The sequence below is a fragment of the Microcaecilia unicolor genome, chromosome 9 (assembly GCF_901765095.1).
Source record: "Microcaecilia unicolor chromosome 9, aMicUni1.1, whole genome shotgun sequence".
NCBI classification, from domain to species: domain Eukaryota; kingdom Metazoa; phylum Chordata; class Amphibia; order Gymnophiona; family Siphonopidae; genus Microcaecilia; species Microcaecilia unicolor.
Genome location: NC_044039.1, coordinates 37995471 through 38023047, shown reverse-complemented (window position 1 = coordinate 38023047; position 27577 = coordinate 37995471). Strand labels below are relative to the sequence as shown.

The 27577-nt window shown below is 43.1% G+C and overlaps 1 protein-coding gene across 3 annotated transcripts in view; it reads left to right on the top strand.

Moving 5' to 3' along the window:
• The window catches only part of DUSP16 (dual specificity phosphatase 16), a 198628-nt gene that overhangs the window by 126786 nt on the left and 44265 nt on the right, over positions 1-27577 (top strand). For all 3 annotated transcript variants that reach the window (XM_030214783.1, XM_030214784.1, XM_030214785.1), the window contains one exon: positions 5018-5159. In XM_030214783.1, the coding sequence (XP_030070643.1) occupies positions 5018-5159 (142 nt within the window). The remainder of the gene's footprint in view (positions 1-5017; positions 5160-27577) is intronic.

The window sequence follows — 27577 nt, the reverse complement described above, 5'->3', positions numbered from 1 at the left end:
TCTGTGTCTATTATCGCTTGATGCTGAGAAAGCGTTCGATAGGGTGAGTTTGTTGTTCCTCTTTGCTGTCCTAGAGAGAATTGGTATTTCTGGTCCTTTTTTTCAGTGGCTCCAGCTTATCTATTCTTTACCGTGTGCCTCTGTCCGGGTCAATGGCCAGTGCTCTCGTTCTTTCCCCTTATTTCATTGTATGCATCAGGACAATGCCTTCTCTACTTTTTGCTCTGGCTATTGAACCCCTATCCATCAACATCCGTGCACATCCAGATATCAGAGGCCTTTGGTATGGAGACATTGAATCTCAGATTCTTCTTTTTACGGATGACATACTTCTCACTCTGGTAGATCCGACCATTTCTTTTCCAGTGGTTTTGGATATGTTACAAGAACATGGCACAATTTGGGGCTTTAAGATGAATCTTGATAAGTCAGAGGCTCTAGATATAATCGTTTCTAGCCAACAGATGACCTTGTTAAGGTCCTGTTTCCCCTTTCGTTGGGCGTCACGACATATGTGCTACCTGGGGATTTGTCTCTTTTGTAGTCTTGATGATCTATATGGGGTTAATTTTCCTGCCAGGGTGCGTGAGCTTTTCTTAGAAGTGGATCGATGGAAGGGCTTGATGATCTCCTGCTTGGGCGTATCAATGTAGTCAAAATGATTCTCCTCCCTAAAATGCTATATTTATTCATTGCTCTGCCCATTTCTTTGCCTGACAAATTTCTGCAAAACTTACAACGTAGGGTTTTCTCCTTCATCTGGAAGAAAAGACCACCACGGGTATGTAGAGAAGGTGATGCATCAGTTGCGTACAGAGGGAGGGATGGGGTGATGCATCACCTCTCTACATACCCGCGGTGGTGTTTTCTTCCAGATGAAGGAGAAAACCCTACGTTGTAAATTTTGCAGAAATTTGTCAGGGGAGATTGTTCGAGGATCGCCACCTCTGCTCCAATGGCCTCTTGCTATGTGGAGCAAGATACGGGGTAAATGTTTTCCAGGCCATTCATACTTTGAGCCTGCCATGAGTGGGAAAGCTTGGGGTACAAATGTAAGAAAAATAAATATATATGTTTATCTGCTTTGCACCACAATTTTTCCACAGGCACCCTGAACCTTTGCTGTCACTTGTGGGAGGGTTTAGGCCTCTGTGAACTGGGCCAGGTGTGGGAGGAAGGGGGGATTCTCCCATATGATGTTATGCAAGGAATATGGACTCCCCCCCCCCCCCCCCCCAATTCCTTTCAATACCACCAAGTTCGAGACTTTATTGTATAAAGGGCAAAGGGTGATCTGAGTTTGATCGAGACTCTTTTGGAGCGAGCGCTAGCTAGTGGGGGAGGAAAAGGTAGCTAAGCTATTTCACTTGGGGTCAGCTTTGTGGGCTGGAGGGAGATATGTTTCACATTTGGTGGTCTTGTCCCCAAGCTCAGATGTTTTGGGCTACTGTTTTGAAATTCATTTTCAGTGTAACTACAGTTAACTTTCCTATGAAGATGGACTGTTATCTTCTGCACTTTAAACCCCATGGAGTAAAAAAGCCTATTCATCGCTTCGCCATACAGGTGTTTGTAGCCAGCAAACTGGTTTTAGTGGGGGCCTGGAAGAGCCCTACTCTTCCTGGCCTTTAGTTGATTTTATGCAAGTTGGACTACATTCATTTTATGTCTAAGTTAACTGCAATGCGTACAGGACATCTATTAACATACCATGAGATCTGGGACTTGTATGTCCAGTGAACCTCGCGTCCAGACGCTTCCTTGCTCACTCCTTAACCGGGAAAGGGAGTTTCTTTATGGGGGTGGGGGGGAAATAGGGTAGGAGATAAGTGAGCTGTATCTCAGCATTCTTTAGCGTACCTCCGGACTGCTCCAGGAACTGATGGGTTATGTACTCCTTCCAGCTGGTGGAGACTGAGAACTCTGACTCGAGAGAGCCAATAAGAGCCCTGACCAACTAGCCTTAGATTCCGTATTCTCAGTCTCCAGCAGGTGGAAGGAGGTGAGCCCTTCAGTCTCCTTTTTTTTTCCCTATCCTTTTCTAGCTTTGCTTCTTCTAAAATATATGATTTTCAAGTTCTTACTAGGAAAAGGTTATCTTTACTCCCTCTGTGCCCCCCTGGGTTTGGCTTCTAGTGACTGGGTGCAGTGTACACTTCAGTCAGCCTCGGGGTGTTACACCCGGGGTAAAATCGGGTCTCTCCCCCATTATCCCTCCTATGATCCTCTAGCTATCTTGCTTTAGTTCTAGCCTGGGGAGAGCTCATCTCTCTAGTGGGAGAGCTCTGTAGCTTTAGGAGAAGCAGCCGGGGGGGGGGGGGGGGGGGGGATGGTTTTCTTCGGTTTGCATGCGAACGGCAGAATAGCTTTAGTTTTAAGGTTTGAAGGGAAAACTCCTCTCTTTCGCTTTCTCCGATCGTTAAAAAAAAAAGCGGAGCGTAGATGCGGGACCGCGCTATGTCTGAGAAGCTGCGCCATTGCTCCGTATGTCAGCATCGTGGGGTGGGAACCGCCTTGTCCAGTGGTTTCTGCAGCTCCAACGGGCCCGGCTGAGGCTCCTCCTAAGGCAGAGCTGGCTCTGTCAGCAAGGCAGTCAAGCTTGGAGCCCTCTCCCGTTTTGGCAGGAACAGCGGCCATTTTGCCGGCGCTGACCCCTTTGGAAGTCCGGCCATCTTCTTCTCTGCCTCAGGTGGCTGATTGCTCTTCTGTTACTTGCTGCCTGCTTCCGGGGGACTTCTGGAAGCACATCTGGTCTCTCTTGGTCTCTCACATAGCAGGCATAGAAAATGTTCAGGCAGATTTTCTCAGTCGTCACTCTAGACCCAGGAGAGTGGGCTCTCAAGCCGAAGTCCTTTCAAGCGATAGTGGATCGGTGGGGGTTGCCAGTCATGGACCTCTTTGCCACTCATCTCAACGCCAAAGTAGTTTGCTTCTTCAGTCATGGGAAAGATCCACAAGTGGTCGGAGTGGATGCCCTTCTGCAGTCATGGCCAGTGGGTCTTCTCTATGCGTTTCCTCTGTGGCTTTTTCTGGGACAGCTTATCCAGCGAATCAAGGCGCACGGGGGGATTGGTGATCCAGGCCATGGTACACTGATCTCATGCGCCTTCGAGCCACTCTTTCCCTCCATCTTCCGGAGGATCTCTGCCTTCTTGTTCAGGGGCCGATTCTTCATCCAGACCTGGCTCGGTTTTGTCTTACTCTTGAACAGGCGCAGTTGACAAAATGAGGCTATTGTAACGAAGGTCATTTCTACCATGCTTTGTTCTTGTCGAAGGTTTACGTCTCTGAATTATATTAGGACTTGACGAATTTTTGAGGCGTGGTGCGCTGTTTGCCACATTTCTCTTTTGCGGGTCTCTCTGCCGGAGTTGTTAGAATTTTTGCAGCATGGTTTTCATAAAGGTTTGACTCTGGCTTCCCTAAAGGTTCAGGTCGTGGCTTTGTCATGTTTTCGGGGGCGCATTCACGGCAAGTCCTTAGTTAGCCTTCCAGATGTTTCTCGTTTTTTTGAGAGGGGTTAGCCTCCTCAGACCTCCATCTAGGTCTATTTTTCCTTCTTGGGATCTTAATATGGTACTTACCAGGTCTCCTTTTGAGCCTTTGTCATCTTGTTCTTTGAAGGATTTGACGCTAAAGACAGTGTTTTTGGTGGCCATTGCTTCAGCTAGACGTGTGTCGGAGTTACAGGCTCTTTCCTGTAAGTCACCATTTTTGGAGTTTTCTAATGAACTTGTGGTGTTGCGTCCTGTTCCTTCCTTCCTTCCTTCCTTCCTTCCTTCCTAAGGTGGTCTCCCATTTTCATGTTTCTCAGTCAGTGGTGTTGCCAGTCTTAGGTTCTTCTTTAGGTTTGGACGTCCAGCGTCTGCTTTGGACTCTTGATGTCAAGAGGGTCCTCAAACACTATCTAAAGGTTATGGAGGAATTCAGGCGTTCAGACCAGCTTTTTCTCCTGGTTGGTGGTTCTCATAAGAGGCTGGCGGCTTCTAAACCAACCTTATCGAGGTGGCTCAAGGAAACAATAGGGTCCGCTTACCTTCTCTCTGGCAAGCAGGTTCCGGAAGGAATTAAGGCCCATTCTACGAGGGGGCAAGCAGCCTCTTCGGCGAAGCACTTTTTAGTACCACCTTTGGACATTTGTAAGGCAGCAACATGGTCTTCCCTGCATTCCTTTTCAAAGCATTACAGACTGGACGTTCACTGTCATCAGGATGCAGTTTTTGAGGCCAGGGTTCTCACGGCAGGATTGCTGGGGTCCCTCCCTTGAAAGCACTGCTCTGGTACTTCCCATCAGTTCTTGGACCGGTCTGGAGGGACGCTAAGGAAGGAGAAATTAGATCTTACCTGCTAATTTGCTTTTCTTTTGTCCCTCCGGACTGGTCCAGGCCCCACTCGCTTCATTGTAAATAGTAAGGAAGAACGTGTTCTTGTCAGGTTGTGCTGTTTTTTCTTTGGCGGTTTTACAAAAAAAAAAAAAAAAAGCAAGTTTAACAGATATACTTTATTAAATTTCGTTTGGCTGGTCGGCACAGTGGTGTCAATGTCTCGCCTTTATAATCATACATATTATAGTTCGGCTACTTAGATACCTAGGGGCACAGACGGGTGTATTTCTTCTTTTTTCTTCTCCTGCTTTGTTACTTGTATGCTGAATCTAGGGCTAGTTGGCCAGGGCTCTTATTGGCTCTCTAGAGTCAGAGTTCTCAGTCTCCACCTGCTGGAAGGAGTGCATAACCCATCAGTTCCTGGACCAGTCTGGAGGGACTAAAGGAAAGCAAATTAGCAGGTAAGATCTAATTTCTCCTTTGTTCTCATGATTCTTTTGAAAGGGTTGGATTATTGTTGTATTGACACATGACAGTTTTGTCTTTGCTGTTATCTTTCTTTTTTCATTAAAGGAAAATAAATGGAAAGTGAAATTACTGTTGGAACCCTCTTCTCTTAAATAAAATGGAAGCGAGTTCCATAGTGCTGGCCAGCTGTTCTGAGTTCACTGTTGCTGGTTGGTGTTTTTCAGGTGGAGATTGACTGTGAGCAGCAGCAGGTGGTGGTATATGATCAAAGCTCTCAGGATGTTTCCTCATTGTCCTCAGAGTGTTTCCTTGCTGTGCTGCTGAGAAAGCTGGAGAAGAGATTCAGCTCTGTGCACCTATTATCAGGTAAATCAGTCCAAACACTGAATCAGAAGGGAGGGATACATTTAATGAAATAAAAATTCAGATGACTTCTCTTGTAATGATTACTGAACTACATTGTGTGCTTACGTTTGTGGCTTGGGTGTTCTCAGCAGTCTGAGTACCTTGAAGGAAATTTCCTTCCAGCCCTTCTTGGGTAAGCAATGAAATATGAGGATAGGTGAAGACTGCAGAGATGCATTTTCCCTAGTCTCTTTAGCAAAACTGCTCAACTCTGGCACTCGGCACTTGTTCTAACCAAATTTTCACCCTTGAAACACCACACTAGAGCCCTCTTATAGAAAGTTGGATTTATTTGGCCGCAGCCAGGAACTTTATATTACAAATCAAATCACATTATAACATATTACAAGATATTTCTTCTTACAGCACAATATTACATTTTTAATCATGCGGGTACACAGCTCCCATCTCGCACGTGTCTAGTAGCACCCACAGGTTGCCGTCTGAGCAGCCTGTGTGTTCCACATGCCCTTATTCGAGCACCCGTTGATTCCTGGTGCATCCCATTTAAGGATACCCATCCAGAATTACAAAAGCAGCATTCTGGTCCCCTGGCCGCATAAGCCAGGAGACATGCTACGTCCACATTTTCTTTTACCCGGCCGCCAACATGCAGCCACAACTGTTGCTTACACTTATAACATTCAAAGAGGTCTGTCTGCCCCTGTTATGAACACATCAGTTAGTACTGTCACTGTTATGTTGCTGTGTACCCCTGTCGTCATTGTGTGAACCTTGCCATTTAACGCCTGTCTGTGACGACTGAGTACCTGTTGATTGGGTGGGTGGGTCAGCGATGTTTTCATCCTGTTTCCCCTTCTCGTCCTGCTTTCCACTTTTCAAAATACCCTCTTCGCTCTCTTCACCTCTTTTCTTTACCTTTCTCTCCGCCCTTCTCCCCTCCCCCTTTTCCTGTTAACCCTCTGCCTCCCTACCTTACTATTCCGTTTTCCCTAAGCTCACCCTTCCCCCTCCCATCTCTACTCCCCCTTGTTTTCACATGGCCATTGGCCCGGTTGTGCCCAGCCCCCCTTTATGAGTGTGGCTGGGTTCTTTCTCATCTCTAATTGGTAGTGTTTCTTATATGGATTAACATCTCATCCCTTCATTTTGGAGAACCATTACTACTGGTTGGTGTAAAGCTCATGGTTCATTGTTCCAAGAACAGAAAAGCATATGCTCAAATATATTTGTCTTTCAAATCTTTCCTTTAAATTATCCTATAGTAGTTTATAAATAAACCAATCAGGTCTATGAACTTAATAAAAATATTTCTTGAAAAGCCATGTTTTTAAGGCTTTCTGAAACAGAAGATAGTTATCAAGGTGCCTAACAATGGTAATGGATTCCATATTTTGACTCCTGCAAAGGAGAAAGTAGACTGAAAAGACTTTATAAACCACTTAGCTTTAGCAGAGAGTAACTTTAATATCAGACAATCTCTCAGAGGTCCTTTTACTAAGCTGTGGTAAAACATGGAGTGCGTTAGTTTGGGTGCGTGTTTTTGGTGCCCACCGGGCCAGTTTTGCCACATCTGGTGAAAATGTTTTTTTTTCAATGGGCCGGGAAAAGGGCCTGTGGTAAAATTGAAACCAGTACGTGTCTATTTACGGCCTGAGCCCTTAACGTCACCCGTTGATCTAGCGATAAGGGCTCACGTGTAGTTACTGGTTGGTGCATGGCAAATGCTGATTAACGCTGGAAACGCCTCGCATGGTAGGAAATAAAAATAATTTGTCCCAGTGGTATGGGTTCGCGCCAAATCCAAAATTATCACCAGGCAGTATGCTAGCCCGGCGGTAGTCTTGTTTTGGCACGTGCTGCACTAACATAGAGCCTACCACACCTTTTAAAAGGGCCCCTTAGTTTCTTGATACTACATAAGATGAAATGATTATGAGAGAGAGCATATAGGTCCTCTTACAAGGCTGCGCTAGTGATTCCTGCATGGCAAATGAGAGGACGCCTATTCAATTCCTTTGGGCTTCCTTTTATTTCCTGCACTGGAATCTATAGCACGATTTAGTAAAAGAGGCCCATATTGAGGAGCTAGGCCATGTAATATATCTTAAAAACAGTAATACAAACTTTAAAATTTATTCTAGCCTGGATGGGTAGCCAGTGGGCCTTAAGAATGGTATTGCTCAGTCAAACTTTCCTACAAAATAAACCAGCCTAATTGATGTATTTTGCAAAGTCTGCAGGTTTTTCAAAAGTGTATAGCTACATTCAACATAAAACATATTACAAAAATCCAGCGGACTCCATATTAAATGCTTGCACCACCAACTCGAAGTGTGAACCCTCGAGACACTGCCTAATTCTTCATAATCTCCTTAAACAGAGAAAAACTTTTTCATTAAGAGAGTGACTCTGTTTCTCAAATGATAATTTAGAATCTAGGACCACTCCCAGGATTTTTTTGTATCTATGTCCACTTAGAAAACGAGAACCATTCATAACTGAGCTTTGGCAAAAAGCTGACTGACTAGGATTAAATGACAGAAAAACTCAGTTTTTTTCAAACTCAGTTTTAATTTATGAGAAACTACCCATTTTTCCACAATGTTGACATAGTGTCCTGCCTTAAAATTAATATCAGTTGGCAGATCTTCAATTGACATCAACAATGTAATGTCATCTGCATATATAAAATTTTTGACTGACTCTTTCCGCCACTCACAGGAGCTTCAATGCTGCCTTCACAGCATCCGCATCCAGTCTCAGGTACAGGGACTGAGAAATAAACCAAGGACTAACTGCATGGTAGGGCAGTGAAGTGTATTAGCACCGGGTTTATATTTGTTTCTTTGTGTCACTCATTATGCATGTTTGCAAAAAATACCTGATTTGTTTATAACTCGTACCCCCTATATGACAGAAGCCACAAGGATTTAAGCTACAAAGATTTTAGTAGCACCTAATGAAAGCCGGTTGCAGAAAAGGTAAATAAAACCTTGAAAAAAAGGGCAAAGAGAGAAAAAGTGTTGTCAGCAATTAAACAAACACTGTTTGAAAACTGGAGTTCAGAGGTCAATATGTGAATGAAAAAAAGTTCAGATTTTTCAGTCATGTGTGGCTCATTGCATCTATGTAGACAGATCAATTACCTCAGAAATAATAAAGATTAATACCATTCTGTTAGTGATAGTTGCTAATATGTATGTTTCTAAATTGAGCCAAATAGCATGGAGCATCATCATAGAACATTAATCAAACAGCTTTAAACTGATAGATGAACTTGACATTTCAAGTGATGGTGTGATTTAAGTATTACTACTTATCATTTCTATAGCGCTACTAGACGTACGCAGCGCTGTACACTTGAACACGAAGAGACAGTCCCTGCTCCATTAGAGCTTACAATTTAATCAGGATAGACAAACAGGACAAATAAGGGATAAAGGAATTACTTAAGGTGGGAATGATAAAACAGACATGGGTACTGAACAAGTGAATAGGGGTTAGGAGTTAAAAGCAGCCTCTAAAAAGTGGGCTTTTAGCCAAGATTTGAAGACAGCCAAAATTGGAGCTTGACGTACTGGCTCAGGAATTCTGTTACAGGTGTATGGTGCACAAGGTTACCATATTTGCTCCCCCCAAAAAGAGGACACATGCCCTGCCCGTGACACACCCCCTGCCCATGCCATACCTCCATCCCGCCCCCTTTCACACCCCACCCTGCTCCCTGTCACATACCGCCCTGTCCCTTTCACACACATCCCCACCCCCATCACACATTGCTAAGGGTGTCTTATCCTCCGCTCCCCTTACCTTACTATACTGCCCTGGTGGTCTAGTGACCTCTTCGGGAGAGGAAAGAGCCCCCTCTTTAATGCCCGAAGCGCCTGCAATACTGTTCCTTGCTGACTCTGGTCCCAGCGCCGATTCAAAATGGCCACCGAGAGTTGATGCGGTGTTAGCAATCTGTTGGATATGTGCAGAGAAAGAGAGAGAGAGAGGAATCAAAGATGACCTTAAGGTTACAAGCTGATGAGACAGGGAGGATGAGAGTGTTATCCACAGAGATAGAGAATGGGGGAAGAGGAGAGGTTGGTTTGGGGAAAAGATAAGAAGCTCGGTCTTGGTCATGTTTAGTTTCAGATGGTGGGGAGACATCCAGGCAGCAATGTCAGACAGGAAGGCAGGCTGATACTTGGGCCTGAATTCCCGCTGAAATGTCTGGTGTGGAGAGGTTGATCTGGAAGTCATCAGTATAAAGGTGATACTGAAAAGCATGGGATGAGATCAGAGCACCAAAGGAAGAAGTATAGATGGAGAAATGAAGAGATCCCAAGACAGAGCCCTGATAATTTTTGTTTTCTCTTTCTAAAAGCTTGTACTAGAGTTTTCTTGAGAGACCTATAGAGTGAGCAGAGGTTTTTTGTTTTTTTTTTTTATATTTTTTTTTATTAGGAGGCATGGGGTCCATTTTCAAACTGGCCACACAGATGCAGAACTTTACACAGATGTGTACTTTTCCTTTATAAATGGCTCTGGCTACAAATTACTTATAGACATTCACACTTTTTTTCAGCATAAAATTTGTATGGAAAATAACATAGAGATTTGAAAATAGTCTATTCATGCTATCCACCTGTCCACCCAAAACATACTCTTTGAACACCTCCTCTCAAGCAGGCTACAAAAATGCCTACGTCAGTCTGAATTGAAGGGGCTCTTTTACTAGTTTGTGTTAAGAAATAGGCTTAACAGGTGCTTATGCAGGACTTTCCCCCTCACCAAGTCTATTTTTAGCACAGCTGTCAAAAAGGGCTTTTTTCCGTTTGAATATATGGCCATTTATTAATGTTCCCAAACTAAGAAAAGGGCTATTATTGACATAAGCCATAGTGTGTGAACAATAGTATCAGAAAGTAATGGTTATGTGTGGTGTATTTGATTCAAATCAGTTATTTGTTCTTTGAAGACTTCAGTCAAGCGGAGTTTTGGAGCATATATGTGATTCTTCAAAGAATTGATTTGAATCAAATGCACCACATAAGCATTACTTATGATACTATTGTTCATGTACTAATGTTAGCATTAGCATGTGGCCATTTAAAAAAAATTGCTGCAGGAGCACTATTTAGGAGGCACTAAGGGCTCCTGCATTATGGATGCACTAACTAGTTAACACGGTGGTAGTGTCAGCACGCTAGGTGATTAGCTCATCTATGCCCATTCTCCACCCCTGACACACCCCCCTCCAAAAAAGAATTTTAAAAAATAGTTTTGTCATCTGTGTGTGCTAAATTAATATGGAACGCTTTAGTGCTTCCAGTATTAGGCCATTTTTGCTGCATTAGGCATACACTGGCGCCTAACACAGCTTAGTAAAAGGGCCCCTGAATGAGATCAATTTTCAGATGAACAGTTTTACACAGATTAATGCATCTACAGGACCATTTTCAAAGCCACTTAACTTTAAAACTCCCTTCCTTGTCATCTATTGACCCCTTTATTCTATTTCACCCCCTTTTTATTCTATCCTATTAACAGGAAAAAAAAAACCTTGTCCTTTCACTTGCAGAGAATCTGACCTCTATAAGTTCCTTATCTGTCTCCATCCTATTGCCTATATTGCACTGTGATTTTATATTTTTATGCTGGTATTGTCTTTTATAGAAGAACTGTGTTGATAGTGATTTCGTCTTTTTATGCTGGCATTGTCTTAGTTGTTTTAATTGGAACTGTATTTTAACCTGTTCCAAGTGTTTTGAACCTGTGATTTAATCTAATCAATCTGGTTACATAGAATCTGGTGTCTGTTTTAAAGGTGTATTCATTACAATTGTGTGTTAAACCTACACTGCCAGAGACTTAATTCAATCAATTTGGTTACATAGCATCTGGTGACTCATAGCTCTGGAGGAGGGGCAATTTGTATAGAGCTGTGTGGTAGAACTTAAGTTTACCTTGTGAGCTGTGATCTACGCTGGGCATTTTCAGACTTGGTTTGATTGGTAACTGAGGTTACCTGTGTCCTAGTCCCACCCACCCTGGTAAACTCTCTTTATATAGGGCAATCAAGGGACAACTTACGCATCTAGTTTTTCCTACATAAGCACACAACTGTGGAACGCATTACCAAAAGTCTTGAAAATGACGTACGACCACCTAAACTTCCAGAAATCACTAAAAAACAACCTCTTAAAAAGGCATACCCTACAGATCCAACTTAAATGCCTAATCTCTGCAACACAACCAAACTAAAGCACGTAATGGACATAACACAACTCTTCCGTTCTCCGATTCCCTAATGTGGCTTTGCCAAATGAACTTGATCTTACCACAACATCACCCTGTATTTGTTCACACTGGAGCCTGCAAAGGCCTCTCCGGTACTATGTAAGCCACATTGAGCCTACAAATAGGTGGGAAAATGTGGGATACAAATGTAACAAATAAATTACACTTAATTGGTCAATCCTAATTCTTGTTATTCCCTATATCATAGTTCACCTTTTCACACTTGTGAATCACATCAGTATGGCCTTCATTCAGTGCAATGCATGTTCTGCTTTAATCCTAAGGCAAACTATCTAGAACCTTAAAGCTTGTCCTATCTGTCTGCAAATATCAGCTTTGAAAGATGAGATCAACAAACTCGAGGAGAAATAAGCTACAGTTAAAGGAGCATCCTGGATTACTCATTTCCCAGCTAATTTACCACCACCACTGCCTCAGAAAATGAAATAGAGGAATAGATGGGTCACGGTAGGCTCTAGTAGACTAAGATCTGTGACACAGAAACACTTGCCCTCCCAAGCTTTGCCCCCGTCAAATTCTTTTGTATCGTTGCATCATTATGATGCTGAAAAAAGAAGTACTGTGGTGGATCTAGAGGCACTGAAAGCAGCACAACCCAAGAAATATCCCACAAATAATGACAGAATGGTGAAAAGCAGAAAATTCTTACTGCTTGGAGACTCCAATTTCAGAGGCATTAACTTAGGAACACAGTTCAGGGGTTCCAACCTAGTGAAATGTCTTCCAGGATCTTCAGCTACAAGATGTACAGACCAAATACTGAAAGTGATCCGAGAAGAGAGCAAAGCTTCAAACAGTGATGTTGTGATTCACCTAGGAACAAATGACCTGGCCAACAATAGCAAGTTTACAGCACAGAGAGCATTCCAGAAGCTTGGGGAGGGATTGAAATCTTTGGTTTGGACTGTGGCTTTTTCTGAAGTAATTCCTACATGGGAGAGGAAAGACTACACAAAACAGTGGAATTCAATAAGTGGCTTGAGTCTTGGTGTAAAGAAGAAGGTTTTAGATACATAGGAGCATGGGGTAATACGTGGAAAAATAACAGGTTGCACTGTAATGATGGGCTACATCTTTCTGTGATGTGAAAAAGGATCCTTGGGAAGAAATTCAGACAATATGTTTCTAGACATTTAAACTAGAGGGGAGGGTGGGGGTGACAAAAGGAAACAAGGGATTTCAGAAAGTCACCCCCCCAGAATAAACATGATGGCAGAGGAAAAGGTCATGTAAATATAGAAAATTACCTAAACTCACTAAGTACATGGAAAGCTATGAACACAAATGCTTATAGTCTAAGTAAAAAGATTCAAGACTTGCAAGCCCTGATGTTTGAAGAAAACTTGGATATTGTTGCTATTAGAGATGTGGTTCAATGATTCGCATGAATGGGATGTGACCATGCAGGGCTTTAATCTTTTTAGGAAGGATAGAGAGGGTTGATGTCGCGTCTGACACGCCTACCTGCTCTCCTCTCACGGCAGGGGGGCGGGAGTCAGTGGCCACGGCGCGGGAGGACGGCCGACTGGCCCCTGCAGGGGGACCAGCGGCGCCGCGGGACAGGCGTTCCAGGTCGGGATCGGCGGCCGGCGCCGGCGACCGCCGGTCTCTCGGGAAGGAGAGCCGGGATGAGGCCCGCGCCGCCCAAAATGGCGGCGCTGGAGCGCGGAGCCAATGTCCTCTTCGCCCCAGAGTCGGAGGGCTCTGGAGCTCCGCCTCCCTGCACCAGATTGGAGGACCAGGGGAAGTCTCCGCCTGGGAGTTCAGGCAGAGCCTATCCAAAGGGGCCCTGCCGACTCCCAGGGCCGGATTGGAGAGACTCGCCGTCGGAGGCGGGAAGGCGCGATATTTAACTCTGGGGCTGGCGGACATCGGCGCTTCCGGTTCTGTTCTCGAAGCAGGCACAGTGGTTTCGTGTTACGCCGGGTTAGTCGCCATCCAGAGACTATGCTAATATTCCCACGGATTGCTAGCCGCCATCCAGGGACTGTGTTGATATTAACCACGGATTGCTAGCCGCCCTTGCTAGCCGCCATCCAGAGACTGTGTTGATATTAACCACGGATTGCTAGCCGCTATCCAGAGACTGTGTTGATATTAACCACGGATTGCTAGCCGCCTGGCTAGCCGCCATCCAGAGACTGTGCTGATATTAAACACGGATTGCTAGCCGCCTTGCTAGCCGCTATCCAGAGACAGTATTGATACTACCCACGGATCGCTAGCTGCCCTTGCTAGCCGTCAATCCATAGACAGTGTTTGCTGACTGCCAGCCAGGCCAGCCGTCAACCCCGCGGTTCCAGCAGTCCTGCTGGCCGCCTGCAGCTGGGGGCTCAACCCTTGGTGAACGGCGGCCGCCGCAGGTGAAGATTCGGGGTTGCATGGCTGTCCTCTGAGGTCTTTCGGGGCCTTAGGGAACCTAAGGGCTCACCAACCAAAGAGACAAGACAGCCGAAGAGGTGGAGGAGTGGCTCTTTATGTGAGAGACAATATCAGAGCGGCTGAAATGCGGGGAACCTGAGGTAAAGAAGCTTTATGGATCGTCCTGGAAAGAGAAGATGGAACCTGTATCCGCACGGGGGTTATCTACAGACCACTGGCACAAACGGAGAAGTTAGACAAGGATCTGATAGAAGATATTCAAAAGATTGGTATGAAAGGTGAGGTGCTATTGGGAGATTTCAATTTGATGTGGATTGGAACACCCCGTCTTCGGAATCGGAAAGAAGTAGGTAGATTGTGGATGCCTGTCAGTGCCTTGCTCAGACAAATGGTGACGGAACCCACGAGGAAAGGGTCGATGCTGGATCTAGTGCTCACGAATGGAAGAAGTGTTTCCAATATCCGGGTGGGTGCCCACCTATGTAATAGTGATCATCACACTGTATGGTTTGATATAAAGGCGGAGTGAGGATGCACAAAACTCAAAGTACTGGATTTCACACGTACTGATTTTGATAAAATGGGGGAATACCTGAAGAAGGAGCTGTTGGCATGGGAAGGCGTAGGAGATGTGGAAAAACAGTGGTCCAATCTAAAGGCTGCTATAAATATGGCGACTGATCTTTATGCAAGGAAAGTAAACAAAAACAAGAGAAGCAGGAAGCCTATGGTTCTCCAAACAAGTAGCTGAAAAAATAAGAGCAAAAGAGGCTTTGTTCAAGAAATACAAAAGAAAGCAATGAGAGGGTCACGGAAAAGATTATCAGATTAAACTCAAAGAAGCAAAGAGGGAAACATGGCTAGTGAAAGCGCAAGAGGAAGAAAAAATGGCTAAAGGTGTAAAGAGAGGTGACAAGACCTTTTTCAGATATATTGGAGAAAGGAGAAGAGATAGGAATGGAATTGTGAGACTGAATGATAATGAGAATGGCTATATGGAGAGTGATGAAGATAAAGCGAACGTGCTAAACAATGATTTCTCTTCGGTGTTCACGGAGGAAAATCCCGGAGGACTGAGGTCGGCTGCCAAGGAAACATCTGGGAATGGAGTGGATATTGCGTCGTTTACGGAAGAAAGAGTTTATAAACAGCTGGAGAATCTGAAGGTGGACAAAGCTATGGGGCCGGATGGGATACATCCCAGGATAATGAGGGAGCTCAGAAAGGTCCTGGCGGGACCTTTTAAAGATTTATTTAATAGATCTTTAGAGAGGGGAGAGGTTCCATGGGATTGGAGACGAGTGGATATGGTCCCTCTTCACAAAAGTGGAGACAAGGAAGAAGTGGGGAAACTACAGACTAGTAAGTCTCACGTCGGTGGTAGGAAAAATAATAGTCGCTGCTGAAAGAAAGGATAGTTAAGTTTCTAGAAGCCAACGGGTTACAGGAACCGAGTCAACATGGCTTTACCAAAGGAAAATCCTGCCAAACTAATCTTATTAACTTCTTTGACTGGGTGACCAAAGAACTGGATGAAGGACGTTAGGACTCACGGACCAAGAAAGGGATCTGGGTGTCGTCGTTGATGATATGTTGAAACCTTCTGCTCAGTGTGCTGCTTCAGCTAAGAAAGCAAATAGAATGTTAGGTATTATTAGGAAAGGAATGGAAAACAAAAATGAGGATGTTATAATGCCTTTGTATCGCTCCATGGTGCGACCGCACCTCGAATATTGAGTTCAATTCTGGTCGCCGCATCTCAAAAAAGATATAGTGGAATTAGAAAAGGTGCAGAGAAGGGCAACGAAAATGATAAAGGGGATGGGACAACTTCCCTATGAGGAAAGGCTAAAGTGGCTAGGGCTCTTCAGCTTGGAGAAAAGGCAGCTGAGGGGAGATATGATAGAGGTCTATAAAATAATGAGTGGAGTTGAACGGGTAGATGTGAAGCATCTGTTTACGCTTTCCAAAAATGCTAGGACTATGGGGCATGCGATGAAGTTACAATGTAGTAAATTTAAAACGAATAGGAGAAAATGTTTCTTCACTCAACATGTAATTAAACTCTGGAATTCGTTGCCAGAGAACGTGGTGAAGGCGGTTAGCTTGGCAGAGTTTAGAAAGGGGTTAGACGGTTTCCTAAAGGACAAGTCCATAAACCACTACTAAATGGACTTGGGGAAAAATCCACAATTCCAGGAATAACATGTATAGAATGTTTGTACATTTGGGAAGCTTGCCAGGTGCCCTTGGCCTGGATTGGCCTCTGTCGTGGACAGGATGCTGGGCTCGATGGACCCTTGGTCTTTTCCCAGTGTGGCATTACATATGTACTTATGAATGCAGGGGTATTGATGACTTATCCTCTAAAGAGGAACTGTTCTGTCAGATCTGGGTCCTCGTTTTGGGATTCTCTGACTTCAGTGGCTCGAAGCAAGATAATAAATTCTTAGGCTATTCAGGTTCAGCACTCTGGTTTCGTGTTCATAGGTGGAGAAGGGTGTAGGGTGGCAGGGTTATTGTTGGAAAAAGGTACATTCAATATATAATTGCATAATGTTGTTTTGTTACTATATTGTTGGATGAATGACCTTAATAAACTTCTTTAAATATACAGTTTCAAAGTGGAAGACGTTATTAAAGGTACATCATTTTTCAAAATCTTAAATACTAAAGTTAAAATCTTAAAAGAAATCCTTTTCTCAATAGGCAACCAATGTAGTGAAACCAGAACTAGAGAAATATGCTCATGTCATGGAATTTGTGCAATCATATGGGCTGCAGAAGTCTGTGCCATCTGTAATGACTTATTTATTGCATTTGTATCCCACATTTTCCCACCTATTTGCAGACTCAATGTGGCTTACAAAGACCTGTTATGGCATCACCATTCCAGGATAACAGATACAATTGGTGTTACAACAAGATCAAGGATAAGACTTCAAAATATAAGATGGAAGTCCCACAAGTAACAAATTACAATAATCAAAATGTGGTAGCACATAACTCTGTAGAACAGTACAGAAATTAAAAGCAAGTCCCCTCATTCACCTTAATACTTGTAGTTTTTAAAGGAACAGATTTAATAAGTTGTTTAATGTGACTCTTCATGGATAACGAGGATTCCAAAAGAAACTCCCAAGTACTTATTTTCTGACAAGATAGGTTATCTTACATCATCGCAAGTGAAACTCGAAGGGCAATCACTGTTTCTAAATCTTGACAAGTATAAAACTTGAGTTTTTGCCGCATTCAGTTGAAACCATGCCAGCTGTCGTTTGCTCTTCTTCCCACCTTTATTAATATGTGGAATACATCTGGTTTGGGCTTCCAAATGGTATTTTTAAACAACGTCCATGTCTAATTTAAAGTCCTAACCTTTGCAGCTGAGTCAGCTTTTTATAACCATTTTCCTCATTTTATCATAGTTACCCTTTCAAAAATTAAATGCTGCTACTGTAGATTTCCTTAGTGACTGCACTCCAGTTATTAAATCAAATTTGAGCATGTTATGATCACTGTTTCCCAGCTGACCAAACACTGTTACCTCTTGTACTAAGTCCTGCATTTCACTAAAGATTAGATCTAAAATAGCTTCCTCTCTTGTCAGTTCCTAGACCAGTTGCTCCAAGAAGCAGTAATTTATTTATTTTTTTACCTCCCTAGCACTCCTTGATGTGGCATTTAACCAGTCAGTATTAGGATAATTGAAATCACCCATTATTGTACTGTTGCCAAATTTGCTAGTTTTTTCTAATTTCTGTTAACATATTTTCATCTAGCTGATCATTCTGGACTGGGGATCAATAGTATAACCCTACACGTATATTCTTTCCCTTCACACATGGAATTTTTATCCATAAGGTTTCCACATTTCTGTTTGTCATGGAGAATTTTTATTTTGTTTGACTCTATTCCCTCTTTAACATACAGTGCAACCCCACCTCTCCAATTTGATCCATCCTATCATTGCGATATAATTTATACCCTATTTATGCTCAGTAATTTTGTTCTTTTTAATAGTCTGTACTATTTTGCCTGGCACCGACGCCAGGCTCAGTGGTCTATAATTTCCCAGATCTCCTCTGGAACACTTTTTAAAAATTGGTATTACATTGGCCACCCTCCAATCATCTGCTACCATTCTTGATTTTAAAGATAAATTACATATTACTAACAATAGCTCTGCAAGTTCATTTTTCAATTCTGTCAGTAACCTGGGATGTATACCATCTGGTCCAGGTGATTTGTATTTGTCAAATTGCTCTATTACATCTTCTAGGTTTACAGAGATTTGTTTCAGTTTCTCTGACTCATCAGTATTGAATACCATTTCTGGCACCAGTATCTCTCCCACATCTTCTAGTGAAAACCGAAGCAAAGCATTCATTTAATCTCTCTGCTATGGCCTTGTCTTCCCTGAGTGGCCCTTGTACCCCTCAGTCATCTAGCTGTCCAACAGATTTTTTTACCGGCTTCTTGCTTCTAATATATCTAAAAATAAGGTTTTTTTAGTGTGCGTTTTTGCCTCCATTGCAGTCTTCTTTTCAAAGTCTGTCTTTGGCTTCCTTATGAGTGCTTTTGACTTGCCATTCCTTATGCTCTTATTATTTTTAATCTGAGCTTCCTTCCATTTTCTGAATGTTTTTCTTTTAGCTCTAATAGCTTCCTTCACCTCACTTTTTAACCATGCCAACTGTCATTTGGCCTTCCTGCCTCCTTTTTTAATACATCTGGTCTAGACTTCCAGGATTGTATTTTTGAATAGCATCCATGCCTGATGTAAATTTTTGACCTTTGCAGCTGCTCTTCTAAAGTGTTTTGTTTGTTTGTTTGTTTGTTTGTTTTTATTTTTTACCATTCATTTTATCATATAGTCTCCTTTTTGGAAATTAAATGTTAACATATTGGATTTCCTCTGCGTTCTTACTCCAGAGATTATATCAAATCTGATCATGTTATTATCGCTGTTATCAAGTGACCCCAGTACCATTACCTCCTGCACCAGATCATGTCTGTCCTCCTCCCTCACTCCTTCGCTACTCAGCGGTTAATGGGGAAAAGGGAAATGGGACTTGATATACCACCTTTCTGTGGTTTTTGCAACTATATTCAATGCAGTTTACATGGAGGGGCATAATCGAAAGGGACGCCCAAGTTTTCCTGAGGATGTCCTCGCAGGACATCCGGCGAAGGGGCGGGGAAACCCATATTATCGAAACAAGATGGTCTTCCACCTTTCATTTCAATAATACGGTCAGGGATGCCCAAATCGCGAAATTTAGGTCGACCTTAGAGATGCTCGTCCCCAATTTTCGGCCATAATGGAAACCAAGGATGCCCATCTCAGAAACGACCAAATCCAAGCCATTTGGTCATGGGAGGAGCCAGCATTTGTAGTGCACTGGTCCCCCTGACATGCCAGGACACCAACCGGGCACCCTAGGGGGCACTGCTGTGGACTTCACAAATTTCTCCCAGGTACATAGCTCCCTTACCTTGTGTGCTGAGCCCCCCAACCGCCCCCAAACCCCACTACCCACAACTGTACACCACTACCATAGCCCTAAGGGGTGAAGGGGGGCACCTACTACTACTACTACTATTTAGCATTTCTATAGCGCTACAAGGCATACGCAGCGCTGCACAAACATAGAAGAAAGACAATCCCTGCTCAAAGAGCTTACAATCTAATAGACAAAAAATAAAGTAATCAAATCAAAGTGGGTTTTGAAGGGCTCACATTTACCAGCATAAGTGTAACAGGTAGGGGGAGATGGGCCTGGGTCCGCCTGCCTGAAGTGCACTGCACCCACTAAAACTGCTCCAGGGACTTGCATACTGCTGTCATGGAGCTGGGTATAACATTTGAGGCTGGCATAGAGGCTGGCAAAAAATATATATATTTTTTTTTAGAGTGGGAGTGGTCACCAACCCCCTCCCACCCTAAAAAAAAAAGGGAGTAAGGGGAGGTCATCCCCGATTCCCTCCGGTGGTCATCTGGTCAGTTCGGGCACCTTTTTGAGGCTTGGTCGTAAAAAGAAAATGAACCAAGTCGCCCAAGTGCTTGTCAGGGACGCCCTTCTTTTTTCCATTATCGGTCGAGGACGCCCATATTCAATGGGAGAGATTGTGGGCAATCAGGGCTTATAGTGTAATTGCTATTCCAGCAAGCCTCTCATGATTAGAAGGAAAGAAACCTTCATTTCTCTCTGTCCAACATATGAGACATTAATTTCTGTACATTAAATAATTGGAGGCCTTCCACCTCCTACAACAAACCACTAGGCTTTCAGGAGGCTTTTGGCTAATAACATGCCCTTTTTGTGTGAGTCACCCTGCTTGCAAGCAGCAATTTGATCTTTCAGTGAATTCTTACTCTTAGAAAATGGCAGCAATGCTTATCCTGTATCTCAGTTCGATTCCACCGGTGCCAAGGGTGTGTGGGACTGGTTACCCTCCCAGTCTGCCTCAACTCTTCAGATGATGGCATCTGTCTGACAGGCTTGCTGAGTGGTCCTGTGTTTTTTTTCTCTGCCTTTGTAGGTATTTTATGGCAGTGTTTGCACTTTTACCTGCTTGAAGTTTCAGACCTCTCTTTTCTTTGTCACTCATGGCTCTTGTCGCACTTTCCACCAGATCCCTCAGTGTAGGGCACTATTTTTAATATTCAGAATGCAAGTAAACTTGATTTTCTGGCTCTTCAGTTGAACCCGCATTGACTGTTTTCCTGTTGCTAGACTGCCTTTCTGACCTAATTCTTGGTGCTGTCTATTTAGCTGGTTAACCAGCTTGCTTCTCAGGGCCAGATGCACAAAGTTTACCTTGCTATTAACATTTGCTTTAGACTGGTTCTGGCCAGTCTGAAGCAAATGTTTAGGTAGCTAGTAATGCACAAAGAGGTTTTCCATGGCTCTAACGTGTGCCATTAGCAGCCACCGAGAAACCCATGCAAATGTATTACAGTGAGCTCATTCGTATTCTAATGAGCTCATTCGTAATCTAATGTGTATTCCAGGGGATGCACAGCTCCAGAGCAGCCCTAATTTAACAAGCAAATTTTACGGCTGCTCTGGAGCTGTTGGAGAGGAGAGAAGCACAAGCAGGAAGCTATAAAGGCTACCTGCTTGTGCTTCCTACCTCTTATCTCCCGGCACCCCCCCCCCCCCCCCCCCCCCCTTGAATTTTTTTTAAATTTCCCTGGTGGTTCACTGGACCACTACACCCCCCTGCATCTTTTCTTTATTTCCCTGGTGGTCAAGCGGACCCTGACCCCCCCCCCCCCCCCCCCATCTCTTTTTAAACTTTCTCTGGTGGTCTAGTGGACCATGATTCCCCTCCCCATGACCCCGGAACCTTTTTAAAAAAAATTTCCCTGGTGGTCCAGTGGACCAAACCTCTTCTAACTTTGTGTCATCAGCAAAATTTAATTACCTCTCTAGTTACTCCCATTTCTAGATCATTTATAAATATGTTAAAAAGGAGTGGTCCCAGCACAGACCCCTGGGGAACCCCACTATCTACCCTTCTTTATTGAGAATAGTGACCATTTAACCCTACTCTCTGTTTTCTATCCTTTAACCAGTTTTTAATCCACAATAGGACACTATCTCCTATCCCATGACTCTCCAGTTTCTTCTGGAGTCTTTCATGAGGTACTTTGTCAAACACCTTTTGAAAATCCAGATACACAATGAGGCTCATTTTCAAAGCACTTAGCCTCCCAAAGTTCCATAGAAACCTATGGAACTTAGCCTCCCAAAGTGCTTTGAAAATATGCCTCAATATCAACCAGCTCACCTTTATCCACATGTTTGTTCACCCCTTTAAAGAAATGTAATAGATTGGAGCGGCTAGATTTCCCTTCACTAAATCCATGTTGGTTTTGTCTCATTAAACCATGCTTTTGAATATGCTCTGTAATTTTGTTCTTTATAATAGTCTCTACCATTTTGCCCGGCACCAACGTCAGACTCACCGGTCTGTAATTTCCCGGATCCCCTCTGGAACCTTTTTTTTAAATATTAGCGTTGCATTGGCTACCCTCCAATCTTCCAGAACCACGCTCGATTTTAAAGGTAAATTACATATTACTAACAATAGTTCTGCCAGTTAATTTTTTAATTCTATCAGTACTCTGGGATGAATACCATCTGGTCCAGGAGACTTGTTACTCTTCAATTTGTCAAATTGCCCCATTACATCCTCTAGCTTTATAGATATTTCATTCAGTTTCTCCGACTCGTCGGCTTCGAATACCATTTCTGGCACTGGTATCTCTCCCAAATCTTCCTCGGTGATCTTCCACTGGGATCTTTTCAGCTCGTTAGATCGCTTGCAATCTTTGAGAGCTTTGAGGCTTTTCCTTCCATTTTTATAATGGTTATTTTCTGTTTTCAGTGGATTTTTTTCTGTGGTTTCATTTGTACATTCAAATTTTGTACAGTAAAGACAAAAGAGATTAATGGGCAATTTCCTGTGTGATCCATGCCCATTTGACATTTTAATAGGAAAGTTGTATTTTAACAGCTTAAAGAAACATTTTTTGGGCTGGACTTTTATAGTGCATTTTGCAGTACAGATCTCAGGAGTTTTGCAGAAACAGGGCCCTGTAAAGTAGATATTTGTTGGCTTGTGAACTGGGGGGGGGGGGGGGGGGGAGGAGGTGTATGTCTGCAGATGTAGAGAGAAGCAGCATTAACTAGGTTTGTTTTTGCTGTCATTTCTCCTTGTGATATTTGCTGTAGAGTGGCTTATGACTCTAGCTTGAATCTAGTTGAAATAGTTGATGTGATTCTCTTGCTAAGGTAAATTTTATCATAGAATAAATATTGGCAATAGATAATGAGGGGTATTGAGACTTCATTCAAATTTCTTCTTCAGCCAGAGATTTTTTTTTCTCCTATTTAATTTGAGGTCCTTGCAGTGTTTTGTGTTTTACCATTCCCATTATGGACTCACTTGTAGCATAAAATTGTAAAATATTAACTTGATTCTCTTAAATTATAGATTTTTGCCCAACACTTGCTAGAGTTTAGCGGTGCTTGCCCCTTGATCAAGTTTTATTTTTTAAGCAGCTATGCTTTCTGCTGAAGGGATCGCATGTGCCTGGAGTTTTTACTGAAGAACATTTTTTGTAGTGATTTTATATCTGGACTTGATTGCAAAATTATTAAGGGTCATTTGGCCTATTTTCTGCCTGGCTCACCATTTCTAGGAATAACAAGCGGAGAGAAATATTGCTGCAGATCTACCATGGCTGCGCAAGCACATGGATGACTGAGGGCCCTGTTTACAAAGACGTGCTAACCATGTAGATGCACATAATATTCCTATGGGTGTCTACATGGTTAGCGTGCACTAAAAATGTTAGCGTGCCTTTGTAACCAGGGCCCTTAGTTTGAGCACTTTTTATAATGCCCACTACTTCATTTGCAGAACATTTAGTTCTTTTGGCACCTTTTCTGCTGAGCTTACTACCACTGCCAGAAATGCTGGGAGCAGGAGAAGAGCAATGCTGCTGATCTGCCATTCTTGCTTCTACACACAAATAGCTCTGAGCAAGGCAGGATGGGGCAAAAGTGCTGGCTCATATTTCTGTGGTACAAAAATTCCAGATTATATATGTTGTTTTTCCACAAATAATGGAATATGGCCTAGGGATGAGTCTTTATTCCCTGGATAATGGGCTTTGAGAAAGAAAGGACTATAATGTATATGTGTTCACATGGTGAGATTGTTATTCTGACCTCTGCTAGTTAGATTTTTGATAAACCACCTTTCTGTGTTGCAACCAAACTAGTTTACATATTATATAGAGGTACTCTAATTTCTCTGTTCCTAGTGGGCTCACGATCTTAAGTTTGGTACCAGGGGCAATAAAGGGTTAAATGATTTGCCCAGAGTTACAAACAACCACAATGGGAATCAAACCCCTGGGTCTCAGCTCACTGTGCTAACCATTGGGCTACTCCTACACTCCACTGCTGGGGTGGACATGCACACATACAGGCAGGCAAACACATTCTCTGCCTGTAATATCTGTATAAATCTGAGCTTTATAGAGTCGAATTCCAGTGTAATCAACAAAGTCCTTTCTTCATCCAGAATAGATGTACAATTCTTATTATTGGTCTATAAAGCATTTTGGAGCAAAAGTACTGTACTATGTGCTGTGCTCTTTATTTGATGGGATATCCTGTTTCCAGATGTCTTTTATTTTATTTCTCTGATAATGTATATTTGGATTATGATCACTTAGTTATAGGCAGAATATAAATGAGTAAATACAAATAATTAAAAAAAATTAATATGAGACAGCTGGATATGTACCTCATCATCTGTTGAAATAGTTGCAGTATTCATTGTGGTCCTATTTCTGCCTTTCTTTGCAATTTTTATAATTACAGTGATGCAACCCCGTTCCTATGCTGTGGACAAGGACAGATCTTTCTTCTAACAGCTATTGCAACTAGGCCAGATCTAACTTATTACGGTTATTGTAACATGTCTATCTGAAGTAACTTGTAAACCACACTGAACCGACCATCCAATTGGAAAATGTGGGGTACAAATGCATAAATAGATATATGTATTCAAATATTGTACTTTATAGTGGCAGTGGTTCCCAAACCTGATTTGGATGAGGTGGAGGCAGTACATTCAAATCTATCTCATGAATATTCATTGTGGATATCCTGAAAACCTGACTGGCTGGGATGCCTCCAGGATCAGGTTTGGGAACCACTGCCCTAATTTTAAGTTTTCATTACTAAGAGCTAATTTTCTAGTACATCTAAGCACATTTTTTTTATGAGCATTCTTGTTTGGACTTTTATTGTTATCTCCTTTTTTTTATAATATGTATTGTAATAAATAGTATATATTTCTTTATCCTTTTTTCTCTGGAGTCCTTATTTGTGTTTGCATTGGAAGACCATTGGTCCACCCTTGCTTCTTTTTGTATATTGTTTACTTACCACATATTGATTTTCTGTATCCTTTATTATTTTTGTGTTTAGCTGATTTTGAAAAGTCATTTTTGCCTATATATGCCAATACACATGTATATAATGCCTTTTATAAAATACCCTGCATGTACAAGTATGTGCATTTGGTGTAGACATGCTCTGGGGTGGAGTTTGGGTAGAATATGGGCAACGGTAGGATTTATTTGCATACTTAATAAAATACACACGATTGCACATAATATATGTGAGTGCATTTTTACTGTGATTTCTAAGGGGTTTGTGCTAGTATTTTATAAAGATGCACAGGCACCTATACACATTCATAAAATAGGCCACAAATAGGTGCCTTTTTGCTACTGTCTAGGTTACTTGTAGAAAATTACCCTTCACATCATTGGGAGGAGGGGGAGGTATGTAAGCAGGGCATTTGCCCTGGTCTCCATGCTGTAGGGGACCCTTCTCCAATTTATGCCTGGGGCTTTAGATGATCTAACTCATTTTGTATCTTATTGTACAGAAATAAAGGCCTTATACATATATTATTTTCTGTTTTATTTATTATCTCCATCTCTAAGCTGCTACCTTTTTATTTTTTTGTACTGACAATACATTTTTTGACTAGCTTTTGAGGTATCTCTGGAAGCTGATCTATTATTTGAGAGTGAATAGAGACCTGGTTTTCTGAAATGTTCTTTCAGGTAGCTCACTGTACTCCTTATGGGGTAATTTTATTACAGTGGCACCTATGTGAAATGCCATAAAAAGCATCTATATTATGCCTAATTTATAACTGCAGCACCCCTTTATGTTTGCTGCCAAAGCCCTGCCGCCAAATAAATACAGTGCCACTGCTCCCCTCCTCCTCGTGCTGCTTCCTGCATGCAGAAGTCGGTGGCCACCAACACCGGGACTTCCTTAGCGTTCCTCCGGACCGGCCCAGGATTGGACTGATGGGTTGTGCACGCCTTCCAGCAGGTGGAGACTGAGAAAAGTCTGACTAGAGAGCCAATAAGAGCCCTGGTCATGTGACCCTAGCCTCAGTATTTTCTCAGTCTCTAGCAGGTAGGAGGTGAGTCCATTAGATTGTCTCTCTCTCTCTCTCTCATTTAAATATAATAATAGTAATTTTCCTTCTGTGCCTGGGGAATCTAATTTAGAGGCTTGGCAGATAGGAATTTATTTTCCTCTCCAGCCTCTGGGGTGTTAAACTCGGGTGTTCCTGGGTCTCTCCCCCCTTTCCTCCCCATCTCCCTTTACTTATTTGGAAAGGACTACCGTTTTGGTGGAAAGGTATATTGCCTTTGGGAGAGGCAGCCACACTTCTTAAAAAAAAAAAAAAAAACCCCAAAAAACAGAAGCCTTTCTCTCCCCAGAGCGCTAACGAGCAGGCAACTCTGTAGTGCTCTGTTTGTTTTTTTTGTGGTTTTACTTCTCAGCTGTTTCTTGGAAAAAACCAAACAAACAGTGCCCCGAGGTCTGAATGAGCAAGTTACTTCAGGTTAAACTTTCTTCCTTTCCCTTGTGTTTTTCGCAGCAGCGGCTTAAAAAAAAGGGGCGCGAAGTGTTTCTTTTGAGGACAGGGAGAGTTCTGCTATGGCGGAGAAACTAAAGCGCTGCATTGTTAGTCAGCACCAGGGAGTAGGCGCTCTCAGTTTGTGCAAGTTTTGTATGGCAATAGACGTCTCTTCGGTGCCTCTTCCTCCATCGGCGTCAGCGATCTTGCTTCTTCATCTTCCTGGTCCGTCGCATCTGCCTCAGCGCCCTCTGTTTCTGCTACGGATCTCCCTGGTTCGTCAAATTTGACACGGAAGGCCGCCATCTTGCCTGCAGCTGCAGGTTCTTCAGCGTGTGAGCTCTCCTTTGATACTCAGCCTTCTGGAGGGCAGAAAGAAATGGAGGCAGTGTCCCTTGTGCAGTCTGGAGGGACTCAGGAGGGGGGGGGGGGTTTCCCCCCTGAGTTTGTCCTCCAGATGTACCAGGCATTTTTGATGAAGAAGTCTGGTCTTGGGGCAGAAATTGCAGGGGAGTCCTCTAGGTCTTTTCCTCCTTCAAAAAGATGCTGGGATCCACAAGTGGATTCATTGACCAGAATCAGGATGTGCCCTTCCTGGAAGAGGAGGAAGGCGTAGCAGAGGAGTTTTGGGAGGACCAGGTTCCTGCGGATCTAGCTGCAGATCCTTTTCCCCAGGGAGAAGATCCTTCTGTGGCTAGGATTTTTCATAAGGAGGACTTACAGGAGCTCATCTCCTTGGTTTCCTCCACTCTGCATTTTGAGGAACATCCAAACCCGACTCCCGAGGTTCGCAAGGTTGACCTATTAGTAAAAGGCACCAGATCTTCAGGGAGAACTTTTCCCATGCATCAAGACATTTGGGACATTATTAAGGCACAGTGGGATTTTCCTGACTCCGCTTTTCGTCCAGCCAGGTCGATGTCTCGCTTTTACCCAGTGCCAGATGTGGACAAGGCTCTTCTGAAGGTGTTGGTGGTTGATGTGGTAGTCTCAGCGGTTACCAAGCGTAATACTGTCCCCGTGGACGGGGGAACAGCACTTCGGGATGTCCAGGATAGGAGGTTGGGTTCTCTACTTAAGAATAGTTTAGATGTTTCCTCTTTGGCTGTGCAGGTGGCTATTTGTGGTTCCCTGGTGGCCAGAGCCTGTTTCCGTTGGCGGAAAGAGTCCTGGATAGATCCTCGGATGATCTCTCTGCTATAGATGTAGAGGTGGTCAAGATTGAGATGGGATCTGCCTTC